Source organism: Scylla paramamosain, chromosome 28 (assembly GCF_035594125.1).
Source record: "Scylla paramamosain isolate STU-SP2022 chromosome 28, ASM3559412v1, whole genome shotgun sequence".
Taxonomy (NCBI): domain Eukaryota; kingdom Metazoa; phylum Arthropoda; class Malacostraca; order Decapoda; family Portunidae; genus Scylla; species Scylla paramamosain.
The window spans coordinates 546,644-571,496 of NC_087178.1; the positions used below are offsets into that span (position 1 = coordinate 546,644).

General features: G+C 37.2%; 2 protein-coding genes across 6 annotated transcripts in view; both read left to right on the forward strand.

The window, feature by feature from the left end:
- LOC135114641 (patronin-like) overlaps positions 1 to 7,614 on the forward strand; it is a 43,342-nt gene extending 35,728 nt beyond the window's left edge. Inside the window, 3 exon segments of the mRNA XM_064030440.1 lie at positions 1,766 to 1,996; positions 4,908 to 5,190; positions 5,303 to 7,614. Of these exon segments, the coding sequence (XP_063886510.1) occupies positions 1,766 to 1,996; positions 4,908 to 5,190; positions 5,303 to 5,447 (659 nt within the window). The 3' untranslated portion in view covers positions 5,448 to 7,614.
- Positions 7,615 to 10,509: 2,895 nt separating this feature from the next.
- Positions 10,510 to 24,634, forward strand: LOC135114648 (histone-lysine N-methyltransferase SMYD3-like). Of its 5 annotated transcripts, none has more exons than XM_064030457.1 (12): positions 10,510 to 10,650; positions 12,529 to 12,723; positions 14,476 to 14,588; positions 15,621 to 15,801; positions 18,753 to 18,822; positions 18,949 to 19,076; positions 19,441 to 19,617; positions 20,570 to 20,711; positions 20,871 to 21,245; positions 21,749 to 21,911; positions 22,098 to 22,359; positions 24,532 to 24,634. In XM_064030457.1, the coding sequence occupies exons 2-12, from the start codon at positions 12,682 to 12,684 to the stop codon at positions 24,553 to 24,555; spliced, it is 1,677 nt and encodes a 558-aa protein (XP_063886527.1). In that variant the 5' UTR covers positions 10,510 to 10,650; positions 12,529 to 12,681; the 3' UTR covers positions 24,556 to 24,634. The 5 variants fall into 5 exon arrangements, with proteins under 5 accessions (XP_063886527.1, XP_063886530.1, XP_063886529.1 ...); XM_064030459.1 differs by lacking the exon at positions 10,510 to 10,650 and adding an exon at positions 11,897 to 11,964 and having other exon boundaries at positions 21,755 to 21,911; XM_064030456.1 differs by lacking the exon at positions 10,510 to 10,650 and adding an exon at positions 11,898 to 11,964.
- Positions 24,635 to 24,853: the final 219 nt, after the last annotated feature.

Here is a 24,853-nt window from a genome sequence, read left to right on the forward strand (position 1 = left end):
ATATTCTAAAGAGTATGAGCCATGTAATGTTTTAAGTGGTGATGGAGTCAACTATCTGCTGGGAAAGTAACAATGCAGGTAACCAAAGTTAAAGAAATGTTTTTTCTGTGAGGAAACAGTTTTTAATAACATTTATTGATCAACATCCATGCTTTGGTTTAAACCACTGATTTCAGTCACCACTTATCTATAATGTGGTCTCTTATTTAACTCATCTTCCTGAAAGATTCAGTTTTTAGAAATTCAATTTTGAAACCCACTAATATTTACTCTTTTTACATTGCCTCATATTTGAATATGATGATTAATAAAGTATGGATATGAAAAATATCATGTTCACACACTGAAATTCTTAATAATATTGCTAATGTGGACAAATTTGAGACAGGTGTTTATAATGAACATAGCAAGTTGAACAGTGGATAATTGATCTTGCACCTTTGGGCTTTGGATCATATAATTGATATTAGTGGCAAGATTTGAATAAGATCAAACCATTCATTGTTAATGTAATACAAACACAAATACCAGATGAAATTCTTGGTGTTAATTTTGTTTTTCCTTCATCTTCCCTTTAATATATATGCTTTTGTTCTGTCACCAATCAAAGTAACAAAGATTATAAACTTTAGCTTTCATGCAATAGATAATATTAACAATGAATGAGTTTAGGGGCAATATACAGTAATTTTTTTTACTTGCTCCACATAAAGGTCGTAGTTAAATGTTTTCTAGAGTAATAGTTACGTTATAGAAAATGTAGTGTATCATCTTGAAACTGAAAAAAAAATAAATAAATTTTGAGCCCATAAATAAAAAAGACTAAAGCAAAGGTGATGAACATTTCCACCTTAGTTACAGTAAAACTGTAAAGATGCAGCTAAAATGCCAAATTTAAAATATAATACCATTTGTTTTTCATTATGTTAAAATTTTTACTTTTTCCTGCCATTCTTGTCTAATATAAATCCAGCTGGAACTGCTGGAGCCAGGGCTCAGAATTGGCAGTAGTGGAGCATTGAGTCTCACCCAATATATATTTTGCTATTTCAGGTTTACTACTATTAATATTACTATGTATTGTTATATATATATATATATATATATATATATATATATATATATATATATATATATATATATATATATATATATATATATATATATATATATAGTTTTTTTATTTTTTTTATTTATTACTTTTTACCCTAGTAAGAATACTCTTTTTCAGCTAATGCAGTTTTCATGTTGAGAGGTATTTACATTACCACTGTAAATATGAATGTTTAGTGGCTTTGTAGAATGGAGGAAAGTCACCACAAATTGAAATACTTGTTTGCTTTTATCAGCACCTCCTGTATAGTGTATACTCTATGATGTCCTTTTACATTTTCAGTATAGGAATGAAATATGATTTTCCTTAGAATTTAATACAGGCATGGTAAGATCCTATCACACTTATAGCCATGCCTGCTGTGAGGGAGTAAAAGACACCACCAAGGAACTGACTGGTGTCTTGTAGTGTTCATCCTTTGTAAATTCTGTATGTGTGTATATATGTTGGTGTATTTGTTAAAGATTGGCATATTCATAGGTCATATTGTGCTTTTCTAATAATCAGTTCAAGACTCATGAATAGGGTGTTACTCCATAGTAATAAAAACATATTCACCTTAACTAAGATAAACAGTTGAGGAGGAAACATATTTTCATAGATTATCTGCCCACCTGTTGACATGCCCATTAATCCTTGTTATGGGTACAGGCCAGAGTGAGCATGACAGCTTGGTGTACCACATGAGTGAAGACAGTGGGCTGGGCCGTGCCACTCCTCCACGCCGTGCTCCCTCACCAGGCATGGCTAGACACCTTCCCTCTCCATCAGGCCCAGGGTCACTTCCTCCAGGGCTCTTCTCTAAGCGGAGACAGGGAGGCTTTGATGATGCTGCCAGTGACATTTCATCCACCACCAGCTCTACAATGGATTACCATGGAGGTGGGTTATTCTATCCTTTGACACTTATTACACAGTGAAACATAAGAACATAAGAACAAGAAATAAGGGAAGCTGCAAGAAGCAACCAGGCTTACACGTGGCAGTCCCTGTATGAAATATACCTACCTATTTCCATCTATTATCCCCATCCATAAACCTGTCTAATCTTCTCTTAAAGCTCTCTAATGTCCTAGCACTAAAAACATGATTACTGAGTCCATTCTCATGTACCACTATTTGAGAACCAATTTTTTCCTATCCTTCCTAAACCTAAATTTTTCAAGCTTGAACCCGTTATTTCTTGTTCTACCCTGGTTGCTGATCCTAAGAATTTTGCTTACATCCCCCTTGTTATAACCCTTATACCACTTAAAGACTTCTATCAGGTCCCCTCTTAACCTATATCTCTCTAAAGAATGTAAATTTAACAACTTCAATCTTGCCTCGTAAGGAATACTCCTCATCCCCTGTATCCTTTTAGTCATTCTCCTCTATACTGATTCTAATAGACCTATATCTTTACTGTAATGTGGGGACGAGAACTGCACAGCATAGTCTAGATGAGGTCTGACCAGCACCAAGCATAACTTTAATATTACTGCTGGCCTTCTACTTTTAACACTCCTAAAAATGAATCCTAGTACCCTATTTGCCCTGTTTCTGGCCTCTATGCATTGTTTTTCTAGACGGAGTTCAGAGCTAGCTATAACTCCTAAATCTTTCTTGTACCCTGCACCTACCAGAGTGGTTGTTTAATGTGTACCTACTGTGTGGGTTTCCTCTACCTACGCTAAGTACTTTGCATTTATTGATATTAAATTGCATTTGCCATCTGTCCGTCCATAATATATATATATATATATATATATATATATATATATATATATATATATATATATATATATATATATATATATATATATATATATATATATATATATATATATATATATATATATATATATATATATATATATATGCAGATAGCATAAAGTAGTCAGAGGGTGGAAGAGAGGGAGGAACAAGTCCTGAATCTTTCAAGGTTGAGTTTTTAGCAAAGGTTTGAGCGAAGAGTTCAGCTTTAGAGACAGATGTGTTAACAGTGGTGCCATCGGGTTGAAATAAAGCAGAGAAGAAGAAGCAAAGTTGTTGGTGTTTTTGGCTAGGTGCCAGAAGTCATGAGGGGAGTTAGATCTTGGAAGATTTTGACACTTTCCATTAATGAAGGAGTTTTTGGCTAATAGGAGAACAGACTTGGCATGGTTCTGGGCAGAAATATAAAGTGCATGAAATTTTGGTGATGGAACGCTCAAATACCTCTTGTGGGCCACCTCTATATCTTGTATAGCACGAGAACAGGCTGTGTTAAACCAAGGTTTGGAAGGTATAGGTCAAGAAAAGTGAGGAATGTATGCCTCTGTGCCAGACACTATCACATCTGTTATGCGCTCAGCACACAGATGGTACTCCGATACAGAAGCAGTAAGCATTCCAAGGAAAATCAGCAAAATACTTCCTCAGATCCCTCCCAACTAGGAGAGGCAAAACACCTGAGGCACCTCCACCTAGGGGATCCTGGGGTGGCATTGGAGTGATAGGACAATATACAGACATAAGATTGTGATTATAGGAGGCCAACAGAGAAGGTAGGGTAATAGCATGAGCAGAAGGCTTAGAGGTTAGGAAAAGGTCAAGAATGTTGAGCATATCTAAGACAGTCAGGAATATATATGAGTAGGGCGTTGCACCAATTGCTCTAGGTTGTGGAGGATAACAAATTTAAGGCTAGTTCACCAGGATGATCAGTGAAGGGAAAGGAAAGCCAAAGCTAGCGGTGAACATTGAAGTCTCCAAGAATGGAGATCTCTGCTAAAGGGAAGAGAGTCAGAATGTGCTCCACATCAGAAGTTAAGTAGTCAAAGGATTTCTTATAGTCAGAGGAGTTAGGTGAGAAGTATACAGCACAGATAAATCTAGTTTGAGAGTGACTGTAGTCTCAGCCAGATGGTGGAAAACTCAGAAGATGGTGAAGAAGCGCGGGCACGAGAGCAGGTTAAGTCATTGCGCACATAAACACAAAATCCAGCTTTGGATTGAAAATGAGGATAAAGTAGGAGGGAACAGAAAAGGGGCTACTGTCAGTTGTCTCAGATACCTGTTTCATTGAGGAAAAGAAAATGAGGTTTAGTACTGATTGAAAATTATATCGAAGACTGCAAATGTTGCAAAAGTAAATGAAGATAAGTTGATGGTGGGTGTCAAGACACTAAGTGTCGATACCAGAAGAGCAGTCCAACCTGAGAACATTTGTGGTCCCTTCCCTAGATGGGGACTCTGAGGCTGGTGTAGGAGTTGCCATGATAATTTTGAATTTTGATTACACAAAGAGAAACATTCAGTGAGGTCACAGGTGGGTTTAATGATAAGTTCACAGCACCCCCTGATCCAGTGCTTTAGACCTCACTAGGAATAATAATAATTTTTGCAGGTGCCTAGTGCCTAATACTTAGTTTATACTAGACTAACCTTAATTACTCTTTAATATAACTTTACAGTTTATATACAAATCACAACACAAACCATTAATGCATTGATATGCATGATACAAGTGGAAATTTCCACTGTACAATTGGCACAATGGAAATCTTTATACTAAGAGAAATAGGGTAATAAAACAGAAAAATGACATTTGCTAGGCTTTTAGTGGCTCACTGAGCCAAATCAGCACTTGGTGTAGGGAGGGATGCCAAGAGTTGTGACATCACCACAAGTCTTGCCCAGTATTTGTTGCAAGCAAAAACCTTACATGGATTTTTGTGTAAATATTTTCATTCCGGAAATTCTTTAAAGATTTTTCACTGCACCAACTGTAATACAGAAAATTAACATAAGCAAACATTTTCTGTTTCAGGCCCAAGATTATTCAAGCAGCCAACAGCTAAGTCGAACAGGACCATTATTCTTAATGCAGTTGAATATTGTGTCTTTCCTGGCATGGTGAACCAGACAGCCAAGCATCGTGTTTTAGAGGAGATAGCTCGATCAGAGTCCAAGCATTTCCTCATCCTGTTCAGAGATGCTGGATGCCAATTCCGAGCCATCTATTCCTTCAATCCCGAATCAGAAGAGGTTTACAAATTGTATGGAACAGGGCCAAAGCAGGTCAACGACAGAATGTTTGATAAATTCTTTAAGTAAGTAAAATTGAACTAATGTTTAATGAATTATCTTTCACACAAAAATTTATTGCACCTCTTCCTACATTCCTTACAATTACAGCTAATATTGTTATTATTCTCATTTCAGATACAACTCTGGTGGAAAATGTTTCTCCCAAATCCATACCAAACATCTTACTGTGACCATTGATGCCTTCACCATCCACAACTCCTTGTGGCAAGGCAAACGTGTCAATCTTCCACCCAAAAAGGATATGACTCTTGTTATTTAGGAAACTTGTTTGCAAGAGACCACAGAACCCACCCTCCATGTTTCCTGATATATGAATGTGCTTCAGGACAGTATTTTACCTTGTTACTCCAGTGCTCCATTCAAAAGTGTAAGAACAGGGAATGTTTTGTGTTACTTTTACCATGAGAAATGTTGCCATATGTCAACCTGGAATCGTACTGGGCATCTAAATTTTCAAGTACCATATTTTGTTTTGAAATAAGCAGCCTTTCAATAACTTTTGTTGTCTTATTATTGCTTGAAGCATTTAAAAATTAGGTTGTGGTAAAGTTGGTCAGTATAGACATTAGTCAGGTTGTTATGCTTTGTCTACAGCAGAACTTGGTGAACTAAACCAGATGTACCAAGAAGCTATTTTCATTCACTGGCAATGATTATGAAATGCTTTTGAGTGACAGTAATATATGCTAAAGATTTTTTTTTTTTTTTTTTTTTTAATTCTTTTTTTAAGCAATATGAACATCAGACGGACTTCTTTGTGTGGCATATAGTCACATGTTTCTGTGAGGAGCAGAATGTGTTAAGTGATATCCTGCCATTAGCAGCCTTTAATGCATGATGCTGTAATGATTAGTTTTGTAGAGTGCCCTGTTGAAGCCAAATATATCTAGACAAATTGCAGAGATTCTTCCAGTGAGGATAATTACTCTTTTGGGAAGTTTGGTTTTCCCACTCTGTATTCTCAGTTGCCTGTGAGGGTACTACAAGATCAAAGTTGGATTTTTTACTCTATTCCTTTTTATATGATGAGTTAGTATGGAGTTTGTATTGGAAACATGGGCTTACAGTAGTGGATAAAAAGCAGCAAGGCATATATTATATTTTGCAGTGTTAACTAATGCAATTCCATATAACATTCGCTTCTCGTACTAAATCTGTGATTCTTGTGATCGTTAGGTAAGACTTACAACACTTGTGTGTAAGTTGCATCTCATTGTATTTTAAGAAACTAGCTTACAAGGAATGAAAAAAGAAAACCTTGCTGGATCTGAAATCCTGGTGTGGATCCAGCTCTGTTTGTTTAGTCTCAAGGATGCAGATGATTCCAGCTCTTATCAATATTGTGTTTTGTCATGGATTTGTACATAAATGTGCAGAAGGGAAAATTGTAATGGACTGGAAACATTCCATTTTCCCAAATACTCAGAGATTGTATATCTGAACAAAGAATTTCCATTAGTATGAAGAATTTTCCATAGCTTTTCTATAAAGGATTGTTATTGTGTGTCACATGTCTTGCGATCCAAGAAGTTAATCATATTGTACTGCTTACATGACATCTTCAGATTTTCATTAATATCATCTCATGTTTGTTTATACATTGAGACATTGAATATTCATTTGAAAGTTCATCTCCAGAGGTGAAAAACAGTTTAGGAATAATATTCTGTAAAGCAACTAAGCTGATAGCTTACCTACTGGAGAGAAGGTGCTCATACATTCTCTTCTCAACCTTATTAACCAATGATGTACGTACATGGTGTGGAGATGAGCACTCAGAGAGTGTGACAGCAGCTTCAGGAGGTGAGCCGTGGTCCTCTCACCCTCGCCAAACACCTCATGGGAACAGGGGCTGAAACAAATAGTGAAGCATAGTACTGATATCACGCTATGTTTTGATTGTTTATTTTCTGCCTTTTTTTCAGGAGTATATAAAGGGAACTGATAAGTGTGTTGAGCTGACCTGTTGAGGTTGGGTTTTGTGTATGGCCTCTGCACTTAGCAAGCTCTCCTTCACTAAGGGAAACTCAGGTTGTCAAACAAATCAGCTAAATTAGATGGAAGGGCAAACTAACCAAAAGATTTATTTGATATTTTAATAGCCTAAGAATATTGTATCATGTAGAAATGACAATATATAGATGCGACAAGGTGCAACATCCTGCTTCCCATTTCCCATTGGAAGAGAAGTCTGCATGATCTACAGTGAACCAAGCCAGATAGATGGTGTGAGGCAAGGCAGCCAGTATTGGGTGTGGCTGAGAGGGTGAGGGACATTGAGTACTTGTATGGATTCCACTTCCTTTGGTTAAGTGTGAAGTGTACATATTGTTTTATATTTATTCCAACATTTCAAAATAGGGTGGGCTTATAGAAAACTCCCATGTCTGCTTGTTATTAATGATAACAATAAACTCAGATTTTTTCCTGCTGGTATTAGTGAACATGTCTATAATTTTGAAAGTGTTCTACTGATGATATTAATGTTATCCCTCTTGAAGGTAGACATCCAAGACAAGATACTCACAAGTGCAGTCTCTTTACAGTTACAAGTATTCACTAAAAATTAACTAGAACCACATTTTAGCCTCAAGGCTTTTAGGGATGAGGACCAATCTTCACTAATCACATAGCATGAAGGTACCCAAGTTTCTCTACACCAACACTCAGCACCACAACTGGCTTACATGTGCTGTATCATAATATCCATAACAGACACTAGACACACTTCTAATTAGATCAGTTGATCAGACACTTCCTCCTCCTCCTACTGCTGCTGCTACAACTACTACTACTACTACTACCTCTACTACTACTACTACTACTATGCTTACACCTTGGAAACACTGAAAATTAAGTTAAATATTGTCTTCTCAATACTGTTTTCTTGTTTTTCCTTCTCTTTCTCTTCCATTACTAATTTCTTCTTTCTCCTTCATTCCTCCTTTCTTCTTCCTACTCCTACTACATGTTATCTATACACACATGTTAGTCTAGAATTACCTGGGAACACTGAAAATTACATCAAATATTGACAAAGACTGAAAAGAATGAAGGAAAAGGTTTTGGTTTTGGTCTGGGTACAGCTGATTTTGGAGTGAGATTTAGTAGTGAGAAAGACAAGGTAATGATTGTGAATAGTCATAGAATGAAAGAAATGCAGTATGGAGGCACAAGAATACAAGTGTGGATGAGTCTGAATGGGTGTGAAAAGGCAAAGAATTAAATGATCAGAGTGGTGAACCAGGGGGTTATGTCGATTGGAAAGTGCAGCTAGAATGAGAGCAAGTAAGTATGATGTGCTGAGAGAAGTGTAGAAAAGTGTGGCTGTGCCAGTTACTATAATAGTATTGTATAAATGTGATCACATGGAATGAGTTAAATTAATAAGATAGAAGTAGGGCAGAATATAGCAGCAAGGATGGTGCTGAATGCACTTAAGTATAGAGCAGTATAACCTTTGATAGATGATATGGTATGGAGCACATTTAGGGAAATATTTACAAGTGACACTTAGATACAAGATTAGGTTTAAGAGAATGGATGATGCAAGAATAGCAAGAAAGGTGTATCTGTTGAATGAAAATGGAAGCAAAAAGGAGGAAGAGATGCATGAGAATGACAGACAGGAGTGCTTTTCAAGCTGTGTGGGGGATGAGAATGGCTGGAAGGAACCAAAATGAGCATGAATGGGTAGTAAGAAGAGGAGGCAGAGTGGGAACTGAATAGGATATGAGAAAATGGAAGAGATAAGCAGATAACTGAAAGTGTGTGGGACTGAATGAATGAAAGAATGAAATGGAAGAAAAGAGCGCTCTGGAATGGTACAAGGAGAAAGAGATCCGGATATATGAAAGGTAGTATGATGGAAGTCTGGGTGGTGATCTCTTCCGAGTTAGGGTACATTGTAAGGATGCGAATGGAAGGAATTACAGATGGTCTGGGTCCCGCAGCAAAGTGTGCCATGTGCGCGACAAGGAAGAGGATGAGACTGGAGCAAGTGATGCTAGAATGTGAGAGATATGAGAGAGACAGGAGAGAGATTATGAGATGATGGAAATGATGAAAGAATGGAGAAGACAGGAAGGCAATGGATGGTGGTGGTGCTGGGACGGTGTAAAGATGAATGAAGGGATGATTGAGGTTATGAAGTTATGAAGGCCTGGCTCAGGAGTGATTCTAAGCCACCTATAGCATCAAGATGCTGGGGCTCAAAAGCTTAGGATTTTATTGCCATCTAGAACGCGCTGGCTTTCCTACACGGCTGTTGTGAAAAGGATGCTTGAGCAGTGGGGCCCTCTTCAGATGTTCTTTACTGAATTAAATTTTCAACAGACGAAAACTTGTGGTAGCACAGTTAGAAGTGCTTATGAACAACTGCACAATCCATTTACCAGGCTTTAATACTGCTTCCTTTCTTCAGTATTACCAAAGTTTACTCAGCTGAACCTTTTATTTCAAAGTGAAAGAGTGGTCATAACTGAATTGCACAGGCAAGTTTGTAATTTATATAAAGAATTGCTACTGATGTACATGAACCATGAATACATTGTGAAAACCATGCTTTCAAAAGTTGATCCAAGATATCAACGTAAGTTCCTGATGCTAGAGCAGGTGTATTTGGGTGCATCTGTCTTAAAAACAACAACAGACAATCCAGAATTAAGCAAGTAAAAAAAAGAAATGTATGAGTTTCGCTTCCACTGCAGATTATTTTTTATAGTAGCAGCAGAACAGATCAGGAAGAGATTTAATTTCGGAGATGAAGTCCTTTCAAGAATGCATATGCTGGAGCCAGCCAGTATTCTAGGCATCCAGGCCAAAGTGCAAGAGCAAAGTTTGGTGCCCCTTATATATATATATATATATATATATATATATATATATATATATATATATATATATATATATATATATATATATATATATATATATATATATATATATATATATATATATATATATATATATATATATATATATAAACCCATATTCTGCTGTATTTGGAAAGTGGGAGTTTTGCATAATATTTAGAATAATTACATATGTACGAAAATTTTACCAGAAGTACAATAATTTCAACCTGTGTAGTAAATAACATGGCCAAAACAATCTGGCAACGCTAGGTCACTCACGGGCTAAGGAATAGTGCTGTGAGGGCAGGGGGCGTTTGTGGTGGTGGTGGTGACGCTGGGGAGGCAGGGATTGGTGCTACATTGCTTTGGTCGGCACTGGTCAGTCTTGCCACACACTCTCCTATTAGTGATCAGTGCATATTCCTGGCGGTGGTGGTGGTGTGATGACATTGTTTTGGCAGGGGCGCTGGGGAAGAAGGGATTGGTGTTATATTTTAGTCAGCACTGGCCAGTCTTGCCACACATTCTTCTAATAGCGATCAGTGTTTGCATATTCCCGGCAGCTTCTTCCTCCATCAAGCAGTACCAGAGAGACAGCTACTTAAGGTGAGTACAGTGTTGGCAGCCTCCTCCTGTCAGCCTTAACGCCCTCACCGTAACAGTAACACACTCCTCCCCCGGACTTCCTGTCAGTTTATTCGTTATTTGGGTTATTTTTGAGGTTATTTATTATTTATTTAGGGTTTCCTCGCATCTGAGTCTGAAAATTTAGCTAAATATTGAAGGGAGATCTATGTAAACAAACAGATAGAGGTAGGGCGTCCTTATTATGAGCTTTTATCTGCTTCATCTCTTATTTATTGTAAGCCTAACACGCCGCAAAGTGGAGCCACATGACTAGGCTTTCTTATCCGCTAGCTAGATATATCCGCCATTGCCTCATTTAGTTACGATGGAAGAATAACCGGCAAAATAGCGGCCGTTCTCTCCATTGCCAAGGGCCGCCATGATAGCTGGCTACCTGTTAAACCTATGCCAACCTGTTGGTTCCAGTATTTTTTTGGTAATTTTCTTAACTTTTTATTCTGCTCGTATAGCATGTTTTTATGGTTTATAAAAATATTTATTTGCTTTAGAAGTGTTTTCGTTGCTTGTGTTGAGTTGTGTTCAATTTTGTGTTGCTTTACGAAAATGTGGGGTGTTTTTTTGGCAGTATTTTGACAAACTTGTTTTTTTATTTCACGCTCTAATTACGTCTTTTGTGTTTCTAAAAATCGCTTATGATTTTTAAAGTGTTTTTTCGTTCCTGTTGAGAGAAATAAGTGGACTTCAAAAATGGTTTATGGTCCTGTTAAAAGTTGTGATCACAACACTTTTTGTGTTATTGTCTCTCAATTTCAGCTTGTAACTAACTTTTCATTGCTTGAAAAAATAGTTCGTATGTTTTAAAGTGTTTTATCTTGTTGTTGAGTCAAAATGGGTGGACTTTTCAGTGTTTTTTAATCGTGTTTAGGTTCCAACACTTGTTTTTTACACAATTTCGGTTTTATTTGTTTACTTCTTGTTCCAGGTAAGTTTTGATGGTGTAAGATGATAGTTCAGATTTTTTAAAAATTTTCACGTTCCTGAAAATTCAAATGTTGTGGACTTTTCAATGATTTAAATGGTGCCGAGTATTTCAACATTTTTTCCATAATTCATTTGGATATTTTTTAAATACTACTCAGGCTGGAGCTGTTATAATATTGTGAATATTAGTTAAAGTATTTGTCAAGTCAGAATATATAAGGCATTCGAGCCTAGCTCCATTTTTTCGAGGGGTCAATTTCAAAATGAAATCCGTTACGGTACGTAAAATAGCCGTGACGTCACTGCCGCCATCATGGACCCGGGACCTTGATCGGCTCTGCTGCCTCCTCGGTAATATTTATCGTACTTTGCAGTGTTTTCCTGGTGTTTCCACGTGTTTCTAAACTCAGACGTGTAGATAAGAGTAGAATGAGTAAGAAAATAACAGAAATAGAGGAGGAAGAGGAAGGGAGAAGGAATGGAGGATGTGATAAAACAGGAAAATGCTAAGAAAACAATATTTAGATTAATTTTTCCTGCTGCCCTGTCTATCTTTGTAGTATTTGTCTTCCCTGACAGTGCTTTCAGTGTATTTGGTGTGTTTAGGGGGTGTTGGAGTGTGTCTGGAGGTGTTTAGGGGGTGTGCGCGCTCTCTCTCTCTCTCTCTCTCTCTCTCTCTCTCTCTCTCTCTCTCTCTCTCTCTCTCTCTCTCTCTCTCTCTCTCTCTCTCTCTCTCTCTCTCTCTCTCTCTCTATATATATATATATATATATATATATATATATATATATATATATATATATATATATATAACCTAAATTCTGTATTTGGAAAGTGGCAGTTTTGCATAATATTTGGAATAATTACATATGTACGATAATTTTACCAGAAATACAATAATTTCAACCTGTGTAGTACGATAATATGGCCAAAACAATCTGGCAACGCTGCTGGAGACACCGGCAGTCTGGCACAGACGGCCAAGGAAGGAAGGGAAGTACGGCAGCCGAGCAAGTGAACTAGACCACAGTTTACCGAGCGAAGACGCGGAAAGTGTAAAGGGACAACATGAGAGAAGTGATCACTGGCAGACCCTTTGGCAAGACGAAGGTAATGGGTTTTGTGTTAGTTATTTTGTAATACTCGATGGGTTAGCATTATTAACCTGGCTTTTGTGTGGCGTATTTGTTGGTTTTGTCGAGGCTCTAGGATATGTGGAGTCATAAAGGAAATACTTAGCTTGTCAGAATCTTGTCATAGTGTTTCCATGTCTGTTATTGCCTTATTCGGTGGGTTAGCATTATTATCTTGCGTTTTGTGTGATTTGTTTGTTATTACTAAAACTTAAGGGTCATCTGGGATATGACAATGAGGCGTGTTACTTATATTAGGAAGGAAATGCGTAGTTGGTCTGATTCTTGGCGCCGGGCTCTCGCAGTTGTAGTTAAGGTAACGTTTTCACGCTCATTGTTGCATGATTCGGGCAGTTAACATTACTGTACAGCGTTTTATGTGATTCATTGAGGTCTGTTATGGTGTTTTACTTGTGTAGTTAGCCTGGCGGTTTCTTGGCACCTGACACCTGCAGATGACATGGTTAAATTCAGCATATGTTGACCTACCGCTGTTAGCTTTGGCACAGATTAACAGAACCGCGCAGTGGCAGTGCACTATTTTCAGCACACTGCAGGGTATTTCTGGCATTTGGGGAAAGGATGGTAGTCACTAACATCATTATTAATATTTCACTCATGCCTTTTGCTGTGTATGTTAAGGTACTCGTGCAGAAATTACGTTAGCTCTGTCTTGCTGATATTTTTTTTCTATATTTTTTTTTTAATGTCATGTTTACTTTTGTAATTTTCTGAACCACTGCAAGACATTTTTCTCCCAAGAAGGAGTTATTTATTTAGCCAGTTACAGCATGATAGGATGTGAGGCTACTCAGCTGTCGCTTGTGCTGACCAGGTGACTGCATATTCGTATGCCAGTCCATTCATCAATTCTGCCAACTATGAACTCAAATTAGCACAGAAAACAACAAGGGAATTTGCTCATGTGGTTCCTTACCTGGTGAGGTTCCCAACCCCTAACCCAGAGAATGAGAAGGATTGTACAGAAGTCTAGATTAGGTTAGATTAGTTCAGAAGCCAATGGGATGAGCCTTCCATTAGGTTAGTGTGTTCGGCTAATAATCCCATCATTGAGTGGAAAGCAGGAAGTATGTTTATTTGATAAAAAAATTTGTACAAGTGGTCATATTTGGTGTGATGTAAGAAGATAATCATATCCCAAGTGGTGTAGGTAGACCTTTACATGCATATGTGTAGTTGATGCATGATGTTTTCATGATGAACCAATGAGTGTGAGTTGTCAGCTCATAGTTGTAGAACCTATTTTCTTGTGATTAGCTATATATTCACTGCCTTACCATCAGTGACATTTCCATCATAATTATATGCACCATTTCCAAGCTTTTCCTTATAGGTTTTGGGGACCTGATAGGAAATAAGGTTTATGGAAAGGTGAAGCCCCAAGGAGGATAAAGGTAAATCTCCAAAACAGCTTGTGGGTTTGTGTATGAAGACAGTTTCTTCCGTCACTCGGTCAGTGCAGTTGGTCTGTGCAGCTTCTGACTTCTCTTATGATGCCACTGCTCTAACTAAGCAATCATAAATTACCTTTTTAGGTTTACCCATTATTTTTCAGAGTGAAAGTTTTGTTTATCACTCCATCTTGTAAATTCCCATCAGCTGCCATTGACCCATGTCTTTGCCCCTCCTAGCTCTAATTAGAAGATATGTATAAGAGTTGAGATGGCAAAGCTTATCTAACCTGCTTTGCCCCTGCCTTCCCACTCAGGCCGAGACTCTAAAACCAGTGAAACGTGGGGATGTGCTGCTCACATCACAGCCTTTCGTGTATTTGGTCAGCGGCTCCCTCAAGTCTCTCTACTGTGACTTCTGTATGGCCAAGTGTGTAGTAGAAGTAACAGCAGTACAGGAGTATGGTAGTACTTTTTATGCAACTAGACTGTACTTATACTACGATAACAGCTGAAGGAAAAATCTGTATGAGGTGTCTAGATTCATACTGTACCAAGCAGCATTTTTTATAAAATGAGAAAATTGCCTCCAAAGTTTGGCAACATTTAAACACACATATTGCAAGAACTAAAAGAGATACTCCCTTGCATTTTCTTTTTAAATTTTGTGTAATGTTTGCTATTACATTCTGTCATGCTCATTACATAAATGATGACAGTAATAATATAATGATGATTAATTTGACTACAGTGATAATGAGAATGTTAATATTGAAAATAAAAACACTAATAAAGTTTATTAAAGTTGAAGAAAAAAATAAAATAGTTTTACTGCATTATTATTCATCATAGTTTGTTGGTAAAATAGCACAAATGACAAAGCTTGCATCTCCTCTCAAGTGTAAGCAGTGTCTGTCACCACCGATGGAATCATGGAAGCTGATTGGTCAGGAGGGCATGTCTCTCACACTCCAGTTGGCCTAGAAATGCTCAACGGCACTATGTGCCTTGCATGGCTAGCTCTCATTGGTTGAGAGTTCTCTGTACCATGTGGTTCCTTTAAAGAGATGCTTGGTATTTTATACTTCCAAGCTCTGGGTTTAGCTTGAGGCTGTGCAATGAAGGGATTAAAGTTATGTTTCATAATGGGAATTTTGACGTTATTGCAGCATGCATTCTGTACCTCTTACTCAAGTGCCAGCTAGAGGGATGTTTGGGGAACACAGTACTATACTTAATTCAGTTTTGGGTGCTATGGCACTTGTTACAGTGTGATTCTGATTGCCTCATTTACTGTAATAATGATGATAGTGGTGCTGTGTGAAGGGTAGATATTTCTGAATATGTTTGAGAACAACAGCATATGTATTTGATTTGAATATTGTCTCCATGTAGTTTTATCTTATCTGTATTTGATGGATTTACCTGTCTTCATCCTCTTACCACATATCTACCTCTGCAGGAAGAGTGGCAAAGGCCTGCAGCGGTGCTCAGGATGTCGTCAGGAGCATTACTGCGGGAGGGAGTGTCAGGCAGCAGCATGGAAGATGCATCGCTTGGAATGCCTGCGCCTCAAGAGAGTGTCACCCAAAGTGGTTCCTGACACAGCACGCCTCATGGCTAAGATTATCTTAAAACTGCAGGTATTATCATTCTTCTTGTAGCCCATTATGTGTGTAAATTATGTACATTGATTTCTTCAACAGGACTTGATTTTTTTATTTTATTATTATTATTATTTTTTTTTTATAGCTAAAAGTGTTAGACATTATTAGTTTTGAATATTCCTGCCATTCACAAAGTCTTTCACTAATAGACATTCTACACACCTATAAGAACATAAGAAAAATAAGGAAGCTGCAAGAAGCCATCAGTCCTACACATGGCAGTCCCTGTATGAAACATGCCTACCTATTTCTACATATGGTGACCAGTTACAGATACTGCATTGCTGCACTTTTCATGAATTTTCTATTATTCTTTAGTAAAAAGAAAAGTTGTTAGGGCATCTCGATGGTTGATCTGGTGTCATTGGACTCGGTGGATCAGCCATCATTGTCTCGTTACCCAGCACTGCAAATGTCTGACAAACATTGGAAAATTGATAATAATAATAAGAAAAAAAGAACAGTGAAATATTTACTGTTTTGTGTGGGCTGAGATCCCATGTATCATGCATCTTCTTCCCATTATATATCATCTGATATTTTGCTATATAATTTTAACAGCACAGCTCCATTGCTCCCCTGGAAAAATTAAGATAATAATTTATTGATCGTATTTATACTTAAATGAACACACACATACACACACATTTTCATGTTAGTTAGGCCTCACTGCTAGTAATGTGTTAGATGACAGCTTTGTGTAAATTATGCATCATTACTTGTGACATGTTCAACAGCATGACCTTGACTCAGCTGCGTGGCTGGCAGCTGCAAGTGATGCCTCTTTGGTGACGGCAGCATAAGGAGGTAGATTCCAGGTGGACCTACACGGAGTTCACCCTTTAGATTAATGTGCCATTAATATATTGTATATACTAATGACTAATGAAATGAGTTGGTTGAGAAATTTGTGTGGTGTTGTAAGAATGGATGGTGAAAGTAGTGAAGGTGTGCATTACAGCTCTTAATTTATGCTAAGCACAGCACCCTGGGGTGTTTTGGCCACATGGAAATAATGGCAAGTGGAATGACTTAAGAGGGTATATGTATACAGTAATTATGAGTATTGTTGATGGATGTGAGAGGAAAATTCTTGTGAAATAAGATGATAGAATGCAGGAATATAGTATTGGGAGTATTATAGCATGTAAGGAGGGAATCAAAGGACAAAAATAAATAGAAACTCTTCTCTTGTAACCTTCCCCTTGGAGGACTCTTAACAGAGTTCAGATAAAGATTGATAATAGTCCTTAAATAGCAAGGAGGAAATATCTTAGCCCAAAAATTGACTAGGTACTCATTGCATTAAAAAAAAATAAAAAGTTAGAAAGGTTTTCAGTTTTTAATGTTTCTGATCTGAAAGCAGAAATTAGTGTACTTTAGAACAGGTAAACTATGGTAATTCTTTGCCAGCATGTGGTAAGCGGATGGAACCAAGGCAAGGTCATAGAATTGGATAAAAGTTGGAATTTGGTACTTGCTCATTTCAGTGTTCATTATGGCAGTGTTCAAGCTTCTGCAGAAAGTTTTTTTTTTGCTTTTTTTAATAAGATAATAATGCCATTAATCATCATAATCATATTAATTTGTTTTATCCATTTTTTGTGATTATTTATTTATTTTTTTTCAGGATTTATTGTCATTGTGTGTATAATTTATGTATGAAGTCCTGTTGTAAAGGTTTAAATAAGCAGTCATATAGGGTTCAGAATCAGACAAATCAATTTCACTTGAATTTCTGTGGAAAAAAATAAAGTTTATGAATAAGCTTTTAGGAATGAATCAATTTAGTTTAGTAATTTAACTTTACTTGATTGATTAAGTACAGGCTGATAGACATTTGTGTAGTGTTGGTAGCACACAGCATGGTGTGTGTGTTGAGTAAAGCTGTTGGACCAAGGCTGTGTGGAGGCTGGTGGTTAGGCAAATTGTGTGTGTGTGTGTGTGTGTGTGTGTGTGTGTGTGTGTGTGTGTGTGTGTGTGTGTGTGTGTGTGTGTGTGTGTGTGTGTGTGTGTGTGTGTGTTTTCAATTGAGGTGCAGACTTTTCGCCAGTCACTGGTACTCATTGGTGACTTTGATGACCAGCTATATACAAGCATATATATGGTTCATGTGCCGCCCTCTCCAGGAGTATTTAGTCTAGGAATTTTTAATATTTTAACTATTGGTTCTATATACCAAGTATTGATCCATTTGAAATTATGTGTGTGGAGCAAAAGTAAGTGAAGTGACAGTTGTCATCTGTAGTGGCTAACTTTGAGGTTTCAATCTCGCTCTTTCATGTGGTAGTTCATTTCCCTCTCTCACAACCTGTTTGTTACACTCATTTCTTGACCATTTCATTTGGCATTATAATGCTATTAAAGTGGGTATAATTTTTTAACATGTCTCCTTAAATGCATTCATATCTTAATTCTGTCATATGATTCTATACATGTCTATTTTTTAATTAATTTCTTCATAGCTATATGTATTTGCATAGAAGTGCATATAACTACTCAGTTTTTTAACTTTTACATAGCATATTTCTCTATGTATCCTTTATTTTTTTTCCTACATTAATTTAGTCATGGTTTGCTTGTAATTGTTATATTTGTGAAAGAATGGCCTTAAGGCTTTAAAGGAAATGGTTTTGTTCATACACTACTTACATTGCTATTGATGCATATAACTAAATTCTACTAAAATCTGTGTTGTTTTTTGTTTCTGTGATTTTCCCCCGTAGAGTGTCCTGCTCCATCATGTTTCAGTTTGTTAAGCAGCTGAAAACGTGCTGCAAGATAGTTTAGAAAAATCATTTTAATGTAGTTTTATTATTAGCTAAACATCTTGACATTTGATTCTAACCACTCTGAACCTCCCCTTAGCAGTAGTGTAACTAGTTTCATCAGTTGCAATATGACATAATTATCTGTTCCTTTTCCAGAATGCAGGAGACAATATGGCAGAGGAAATATCCCCCAACTATTCTCGTAAATTCAAGGACTTAATGAACCGTGAGTGATGATTCATAATTTTGTTTTTCATAAGTTTGTCCAACTAGTTAAACAGAACATAGATTTTGCTACTCTGCATTATTGCAATGAAGATTATAAAAGTTGAATGTTGACTTTCTTCCACAGATTACTCTGACATTAAGAAGGACAGCAAGAGACATGAACATTTTGAGTCTCTGGTGCAAGTGTTGCAGTCCTATTTGGTTGGAGTGGCCTTGCCGAATGAGGCAGAGCTACAAGGAATATTTGGCAGGGTGGGTCAGAAAGTGATGCAGTTGGCAAGACAGACAAGGAGTGGAAATGAAAGGCAGTTTAGAAATCTAATATTTGTAATAAAAATAGTTGAAATGTACCTTGAGGTGATTGTAGGAGTTTCATTTTATGATGTGTTTCTCAGGAATTAAAAGGTTAAAGCTTGGAAGTCATTAGTAAAAGACCAATATTATTAATTAATTTACATGTTGATATTTCTGACAGAGACACTCATCCAGTCCAATTATATAATTGATTTTTTATCAAGTTAAGCATTCAGGTTTTCTGTTTTATTGAATATAATTTTTCAAATATTCAGTTTTGTATTGCTCAGTTATAATTATTTGTTTTTTTCTCATTCTGCAGATTTGTGTGAACAGCTTCAGCATCACTGACCTAGACCAAAATTCTGTTGGTACAGGGGTGTACCTGGCAGCCTCCATATTTGACCATTCATGTGAACCCAATGCATACGTGACATTTGATGGCAAAAAATTGATCTGCCGTGCTCTAGTGGATTTCCCAACCCTTGACTGGACCAAGGTGTGTGTGTGTGTGTGTGTGTGAGTTTACCTAATTGTTATTTACAGGGCCTGAGCTACTCTCGGCTGATCCTGTTTCCATATCTACACGTCCAGATTTTCCTTGAAGTTGTGCACACTCATTACTAATACTACATTTAGTTTGTTCCAAACTTCTATATTTCTCTGTGGGAAACTATATTTCTTTGTTACTCAAGCATCTTCCTTTTCTTAGTTTTTTGCTGTGGCCTCATGTGTACCTGGTATTTCCTACTTCTCTTAGCAGCAGTTTCTCATTATCTATTTCTTCCACTATTCCACAATTTATAAATTAGTATTAAGTCTCCCTTTTTCTTCTTTGTTCCAGTGTTGGCAGATTCATTTCCTTTAACCTGTCTTCATATGTTAATTCTTCCATCATCATATTCCACTTCCTGATATCCTCTTATCAGTAACACCACTCCTTCTCCCTTCCCTTTTCTGTCTCCTTCATGTGCTGTATCCTTCCTTTGCAAATTTCAACTTTATTTCCTCTTTTAGTTTGGTTTCCATTAAACATACCATATGTTTTATTGTTCTTTAGGTAATCTTTAAGTTCCAATAAGCTTGTCACCAAACCATCTATATTTGTATACATAATTTTTAAGCTCCTGCTTGGTGATCTTCCATGGCATCTTTGTGCCACCATTTCCTCTCTTATGTCCACAACTTCCAAATGAATCTCCTTGCTTGTTCCTGTGTTCTCTCCTAATTTTTTTGACTGTGCCTCTACTGTCAACTCTGTTTACTTCTCTCTTCTTCGTTCAGGTCTCTTTTATCCATATTCCTGTTCTTTGTAAGATGTGTTCCACTATTGTTTGTGATATGAATCTTATTTGTGTGCATTTTATTTTTCTGAATTATGCAAAACAAGGTTATCTGTATGGACAAATAGCTCCACCTTTTCTTGTTGGGTGTGTTTTTGTTCTGCTCAGCTTCGCATCAGCTATATAGACATCCTGAACTCAAGAGAGGAGCGTCGAGCTGACCTGCTCCACCGCTACTACTTCCTGTGTGACTGTGTAAGATGCAGCCGCCCAGAGTGGCCAGAAGAACAAGTGGGACCTGTGCAATGCAGTAAGTACTTCACTTTTCTTCTATTGTTTTCTAGCTCCCTTAAAATTTTGTCAGTAATGTCATTGTAGGAAAAAGATAATGCTTATGTGCCAGTGCATCTCTAGATATTGAAAGAAAATGCGGATGTTTAAGAATTTGTAAATATTTTTGTCACAACAGGTAACCCAAACTGCTCAGAAACCATTTTCATCTCTCCTGAGGCTTTAGAACACCAGGAGTTTGAAGAGGATTCTAATAGTAAGAACATTATTGTCAAAGATGACATCAAAGGAGAAATGGAAAACACCTTGCAGACTGCCAATTTAGATAGTACTGGGAAAATGCTTCCCTTTGCTGAAGACTGCTGCAGGAATATTTATGAAGAAAGAAAATTTAACACAAACCACAAGGATTTACAAGAGGAAGGAAAGAGCATGGCAATTACATGTCCCAAGTGTGGAGCATCAAACCCAATGACACCTGAGCGAATCTCTATGTACCACAGTGTTGCCAGTTTCTGTAAAGAGCAATTGGAACTCTGCAAAGATCACTACTGTATCCTTTAGTAGCTTACAGGCACCAGCTTAGCTTTCATCCATTACTCTCTCTCTCGTCAGGCAGTCAAATCAAATGTAGGAAAGGCATGGGGTTACAGAGATCAACTGATTATATTGTTTGCGATGTAGAGAGGCTCAGGTATATCTTTCCACAACTGTAAAGACGTGGTCACCCCCTCAGCCTTACACACCTTTCAGATCTGATCCAGTGATCATGTTCAGAAGTTCACTTTTATCTGCTCATATCATCATCATACCAATACCTGGTCTGCTTCATTAGCCAACAACTTTTTTTCTGCACTTCCTCATTTTATTACATATTATTCCACTTATTCTCAGACACTTCATAATTCTTTTCCATCTTTTCTTCTGCTCCTATGTTTCCTGTTTCAGCTCAATACAGTGCAGTTGGCAATGGGCTTGCACATATAAAAGACAAAATATGTTGATCTCAACTTTTCAGCATTGTAGTTCTGCAGGATCCTTAACTTAGCCTTGAAGACCTAGATCTGTGTGAGAAAGGGCTGGAAAGGGCAACAGGTGTGTTGCATGACTTGAACCTCCTCCTGGTGAAGCTCCAAGATGCTGCATTTGAAGCCTCCATCTCTCTTGGGCATTGGGAAAAGGCTTCATGTTATGGAATATCCAATATTGAAGGTCTGAGGTGAGTTACTGTCAGTCATTTAGTCAGCCGTTTCCCCTTAAAAGAAGACAGGTACTGTTATTATTTATACTTGTTCTCCCTTTGGTTCCAAAACTTGCCACAGAAACGCTAATGTCTTGTCAGTCCATTAGCAGGAATAGTGTTCCTACATGTCTGCTAACTGGTAATAATTCCTTCTGGTTGCAGACATTATTATGGGAAAAACCATCCCAGCCTCGGCATGGTTCTCCTCAAGTTAGGCAAAATCCTTGTGTATATTCATCGTTGCTCTGAGGCAGTTGGTTACCTTTCTGAAGCAGAGAAGATTCTGAGGGCAAGCCATGGCACATCACATCCCCTCTACACACAGCAGTTGTTGCCACTTTGTGCCCAAGCAAGAGAAGAAATGCAAGAAGAGGTAATGAGGTTGGCTGGAGGAAGGAAGATGAAAAGTATCTCTGGTGGCCCGGTAAGGTGATAGTTAATTTGCTATTACCTGTTGTGTTATTAATCTTTTATTATTTTCTAATTTATATTAATATGGAGCAACAAATCAGTAATTCTAAAACATTGGATATGGTTTGAATTGACTCTTACTGGTTCTTAAATCACTGAATATACGTAGTTTGAATTTACTTGTGTAACCATCAGTAATGATAGCTCAATTATGATATGTAGCAGAAGAGATGGAAAATAGGAAACCAATTCAAAACAGGATTTAATCAGGAAGATATGGGCAGGGAAGGGCAGTAAAATGTCAGTGAATTATTTGCCTCCACTGTTGGGAAGCAAAATACAGATTTTTCTGAAATGAAAGGTAAATTAATTAGTCAAGCCCAAATTTGATAGCAAAGGCATTAGAGGAAGGAGGCATGGGGAGAGTGAGAACACCTCAGTTAGCCTGAAAGTTTAAAAGGAAACAAGCTGTGTCCCTCCCCTTGGTTGGGGTGGGGGGGGGAGAAGGAAACCTCAGCCAAGTCTGCAGGCCTGTGATTTTATTTATTCTAGCTTGTATTTGTTGAGAGTGTGGGTGGAAGCAGTTATAGGTAAAAGAGTGGGTGCAAGCCCTCCCTGAAACTGGAGCTGATAATGATTGCAATTTTCACATTTATCATTGTTGACATTGCATACTTTATGTTCACTTGTCTGCCAGTTTGATATCTCACTTTTAGGAATGTGTGGTATTATCAGCTACAGTCTCAGGCTGTGTGTGGTAGAGCTTGGCCTCGTGACAGCCTCAGCCTCTGTATTTTTTATTTATTTTTCCTTAATAGTTCACACACACTTTATTACAACATATTAACATATTGTAAATAATAACTTTTAAATATTTTTTGTATTTGCATTTAAAATGATAATGCATAAAGGGTGCCCCATGAGTTTAGGTATATTAATTTTGTATAAAAAAAATACTTTTAAGTTAAATGTGTGGCCAGTTGTATTACAGGGACTGCCTTGACCAGGTGCAAAGTGGTAGTGGGGCCTGGATGTTGTTAGTTTGCCTCGTTGTGAACATTCATTTATACAATCAAAGCACTGATACCTCTATAGGAAACATATATTAAACAGCAGATTAAATTTTCATGCTTGTTAAATGAAGAAAGCCACATGTAACACAGTATACTGTAGCAGATGTGTGTTACACTTAAACTGAGCTCATGATCTTGGAGCAGCAGCAGCAGTAGGTGGTGTCACTCATTCTAATGATAAACAATGTTCCCTCAAATCCGTATAGAAAACTTATTAAATATGATAATTAATATTTTATGCTTGCTAAATTAAATAAGTAAAACAAAAACAGTTAAAGTATTACATTATTAATATACATAGCGGCTCATACTTAGTTCATCGCCGCCAGCTGACTGCATTGCCTGTAATAATCCCTTTGTGAAATCCCAACATCAAAGCTTTCCTCACCCATTTTTGTCATTTAACAAGAACAAATAATTTTGGTAGTTTCTCTGTACAGATTTCAGTGTCTAAATTGTACAAATGAATAATTGTAGTATGGACTGGCACTCACTGCCTTGCTGCTTCTGTTGCTGATTTAAGTGCCTGCATAGTGGAACTACCACAACAGGCTAATTAAGAACTCCCCCCCCCTCTCTCTCTCTCTCTCTCTCTCTCTCAAGGTTTGATCCCTTGGCCCAGGTAAAAGCCTCTCTTGGCAAAAGAGTATCTTGTTTTCAGATAAATTTTTCAGTTTCTGAAATACCGTTGTGACAGCAGTAAGTAAATATATAAACTCAGAGGGACAACACCTTTGACACTGAAATAGTAACGTGTTAAAACCTCTACCTAATAACATTCATTCATTTATAACTGTGGAAAGAGACCCACTCATTTGTAAATGTGGAAAGAGACCCACTCCTGTTAATCAGGACAGCATGCTTGAGGGGAGGGAGACTGGAGTAGTGTTACTATTCAGTTATTACTGATGAATGGCATCAATGCATTTTTTCTCTACACGATATTCAGTTCATTAATTAATTGCTAGATTTTGTAAAATCTTGAATAGTTAAATACTTTAAATGTAAATGGTTTGAATTCTGGAGAGACTATTTTTATAATACAGTATTATATAGTTATTAGAAAGTTGGTAACTCTGAAAAGCACCATGAGTAGTAACCCTTTACAATAGTTGTTTAGGACAATGTGCGGATGACTGCAACCATCAACTCCGTCATTGCTTCACCGTGTCTGCATCTGCAACAGCCATAAATAAATACATATTACATGATAAATGGTTTCACTATTCCAAGGTATCACTACTAGTGCTGTCCAAACCTTGATCATCTATTTGTCCTTCCTTCTAACTGGTCCAATGATATCAAACTTTTAGTAACCTCTTATTTCTCCATCCACTTTATTAGGTTTACATAACACTCCCTAAATATTTGAAATATTATTTCTACAATATCTCCTATAAATACCCTGCACCTTCTGGCATATCACCGTCCAGA

Bases quoted from the DNA above. Each gene is read 5' to 3' on its own strand.
- LOC135114648 (XM_064030457.1), top strand. From the start codon at position 12,682: ATGAGAGAAGTGATCACTGGCAGACCCTTTGGCAAGACGAAG. The intron at 15,802-18,752 runs GTATTATCATTC...TTCCTTTTCCAG, and splicing joins AGATTATCTTAAAACTGCAG to AATGCAGGAGACAATATGGC. The intron at 22,360-24,531 runs GTAAGGTGATAG...CCTTTACAATAG, and splicing joins AAAGTATCTCTGGTGGCCCG to TTGTTTAGGACAATGTGCGG.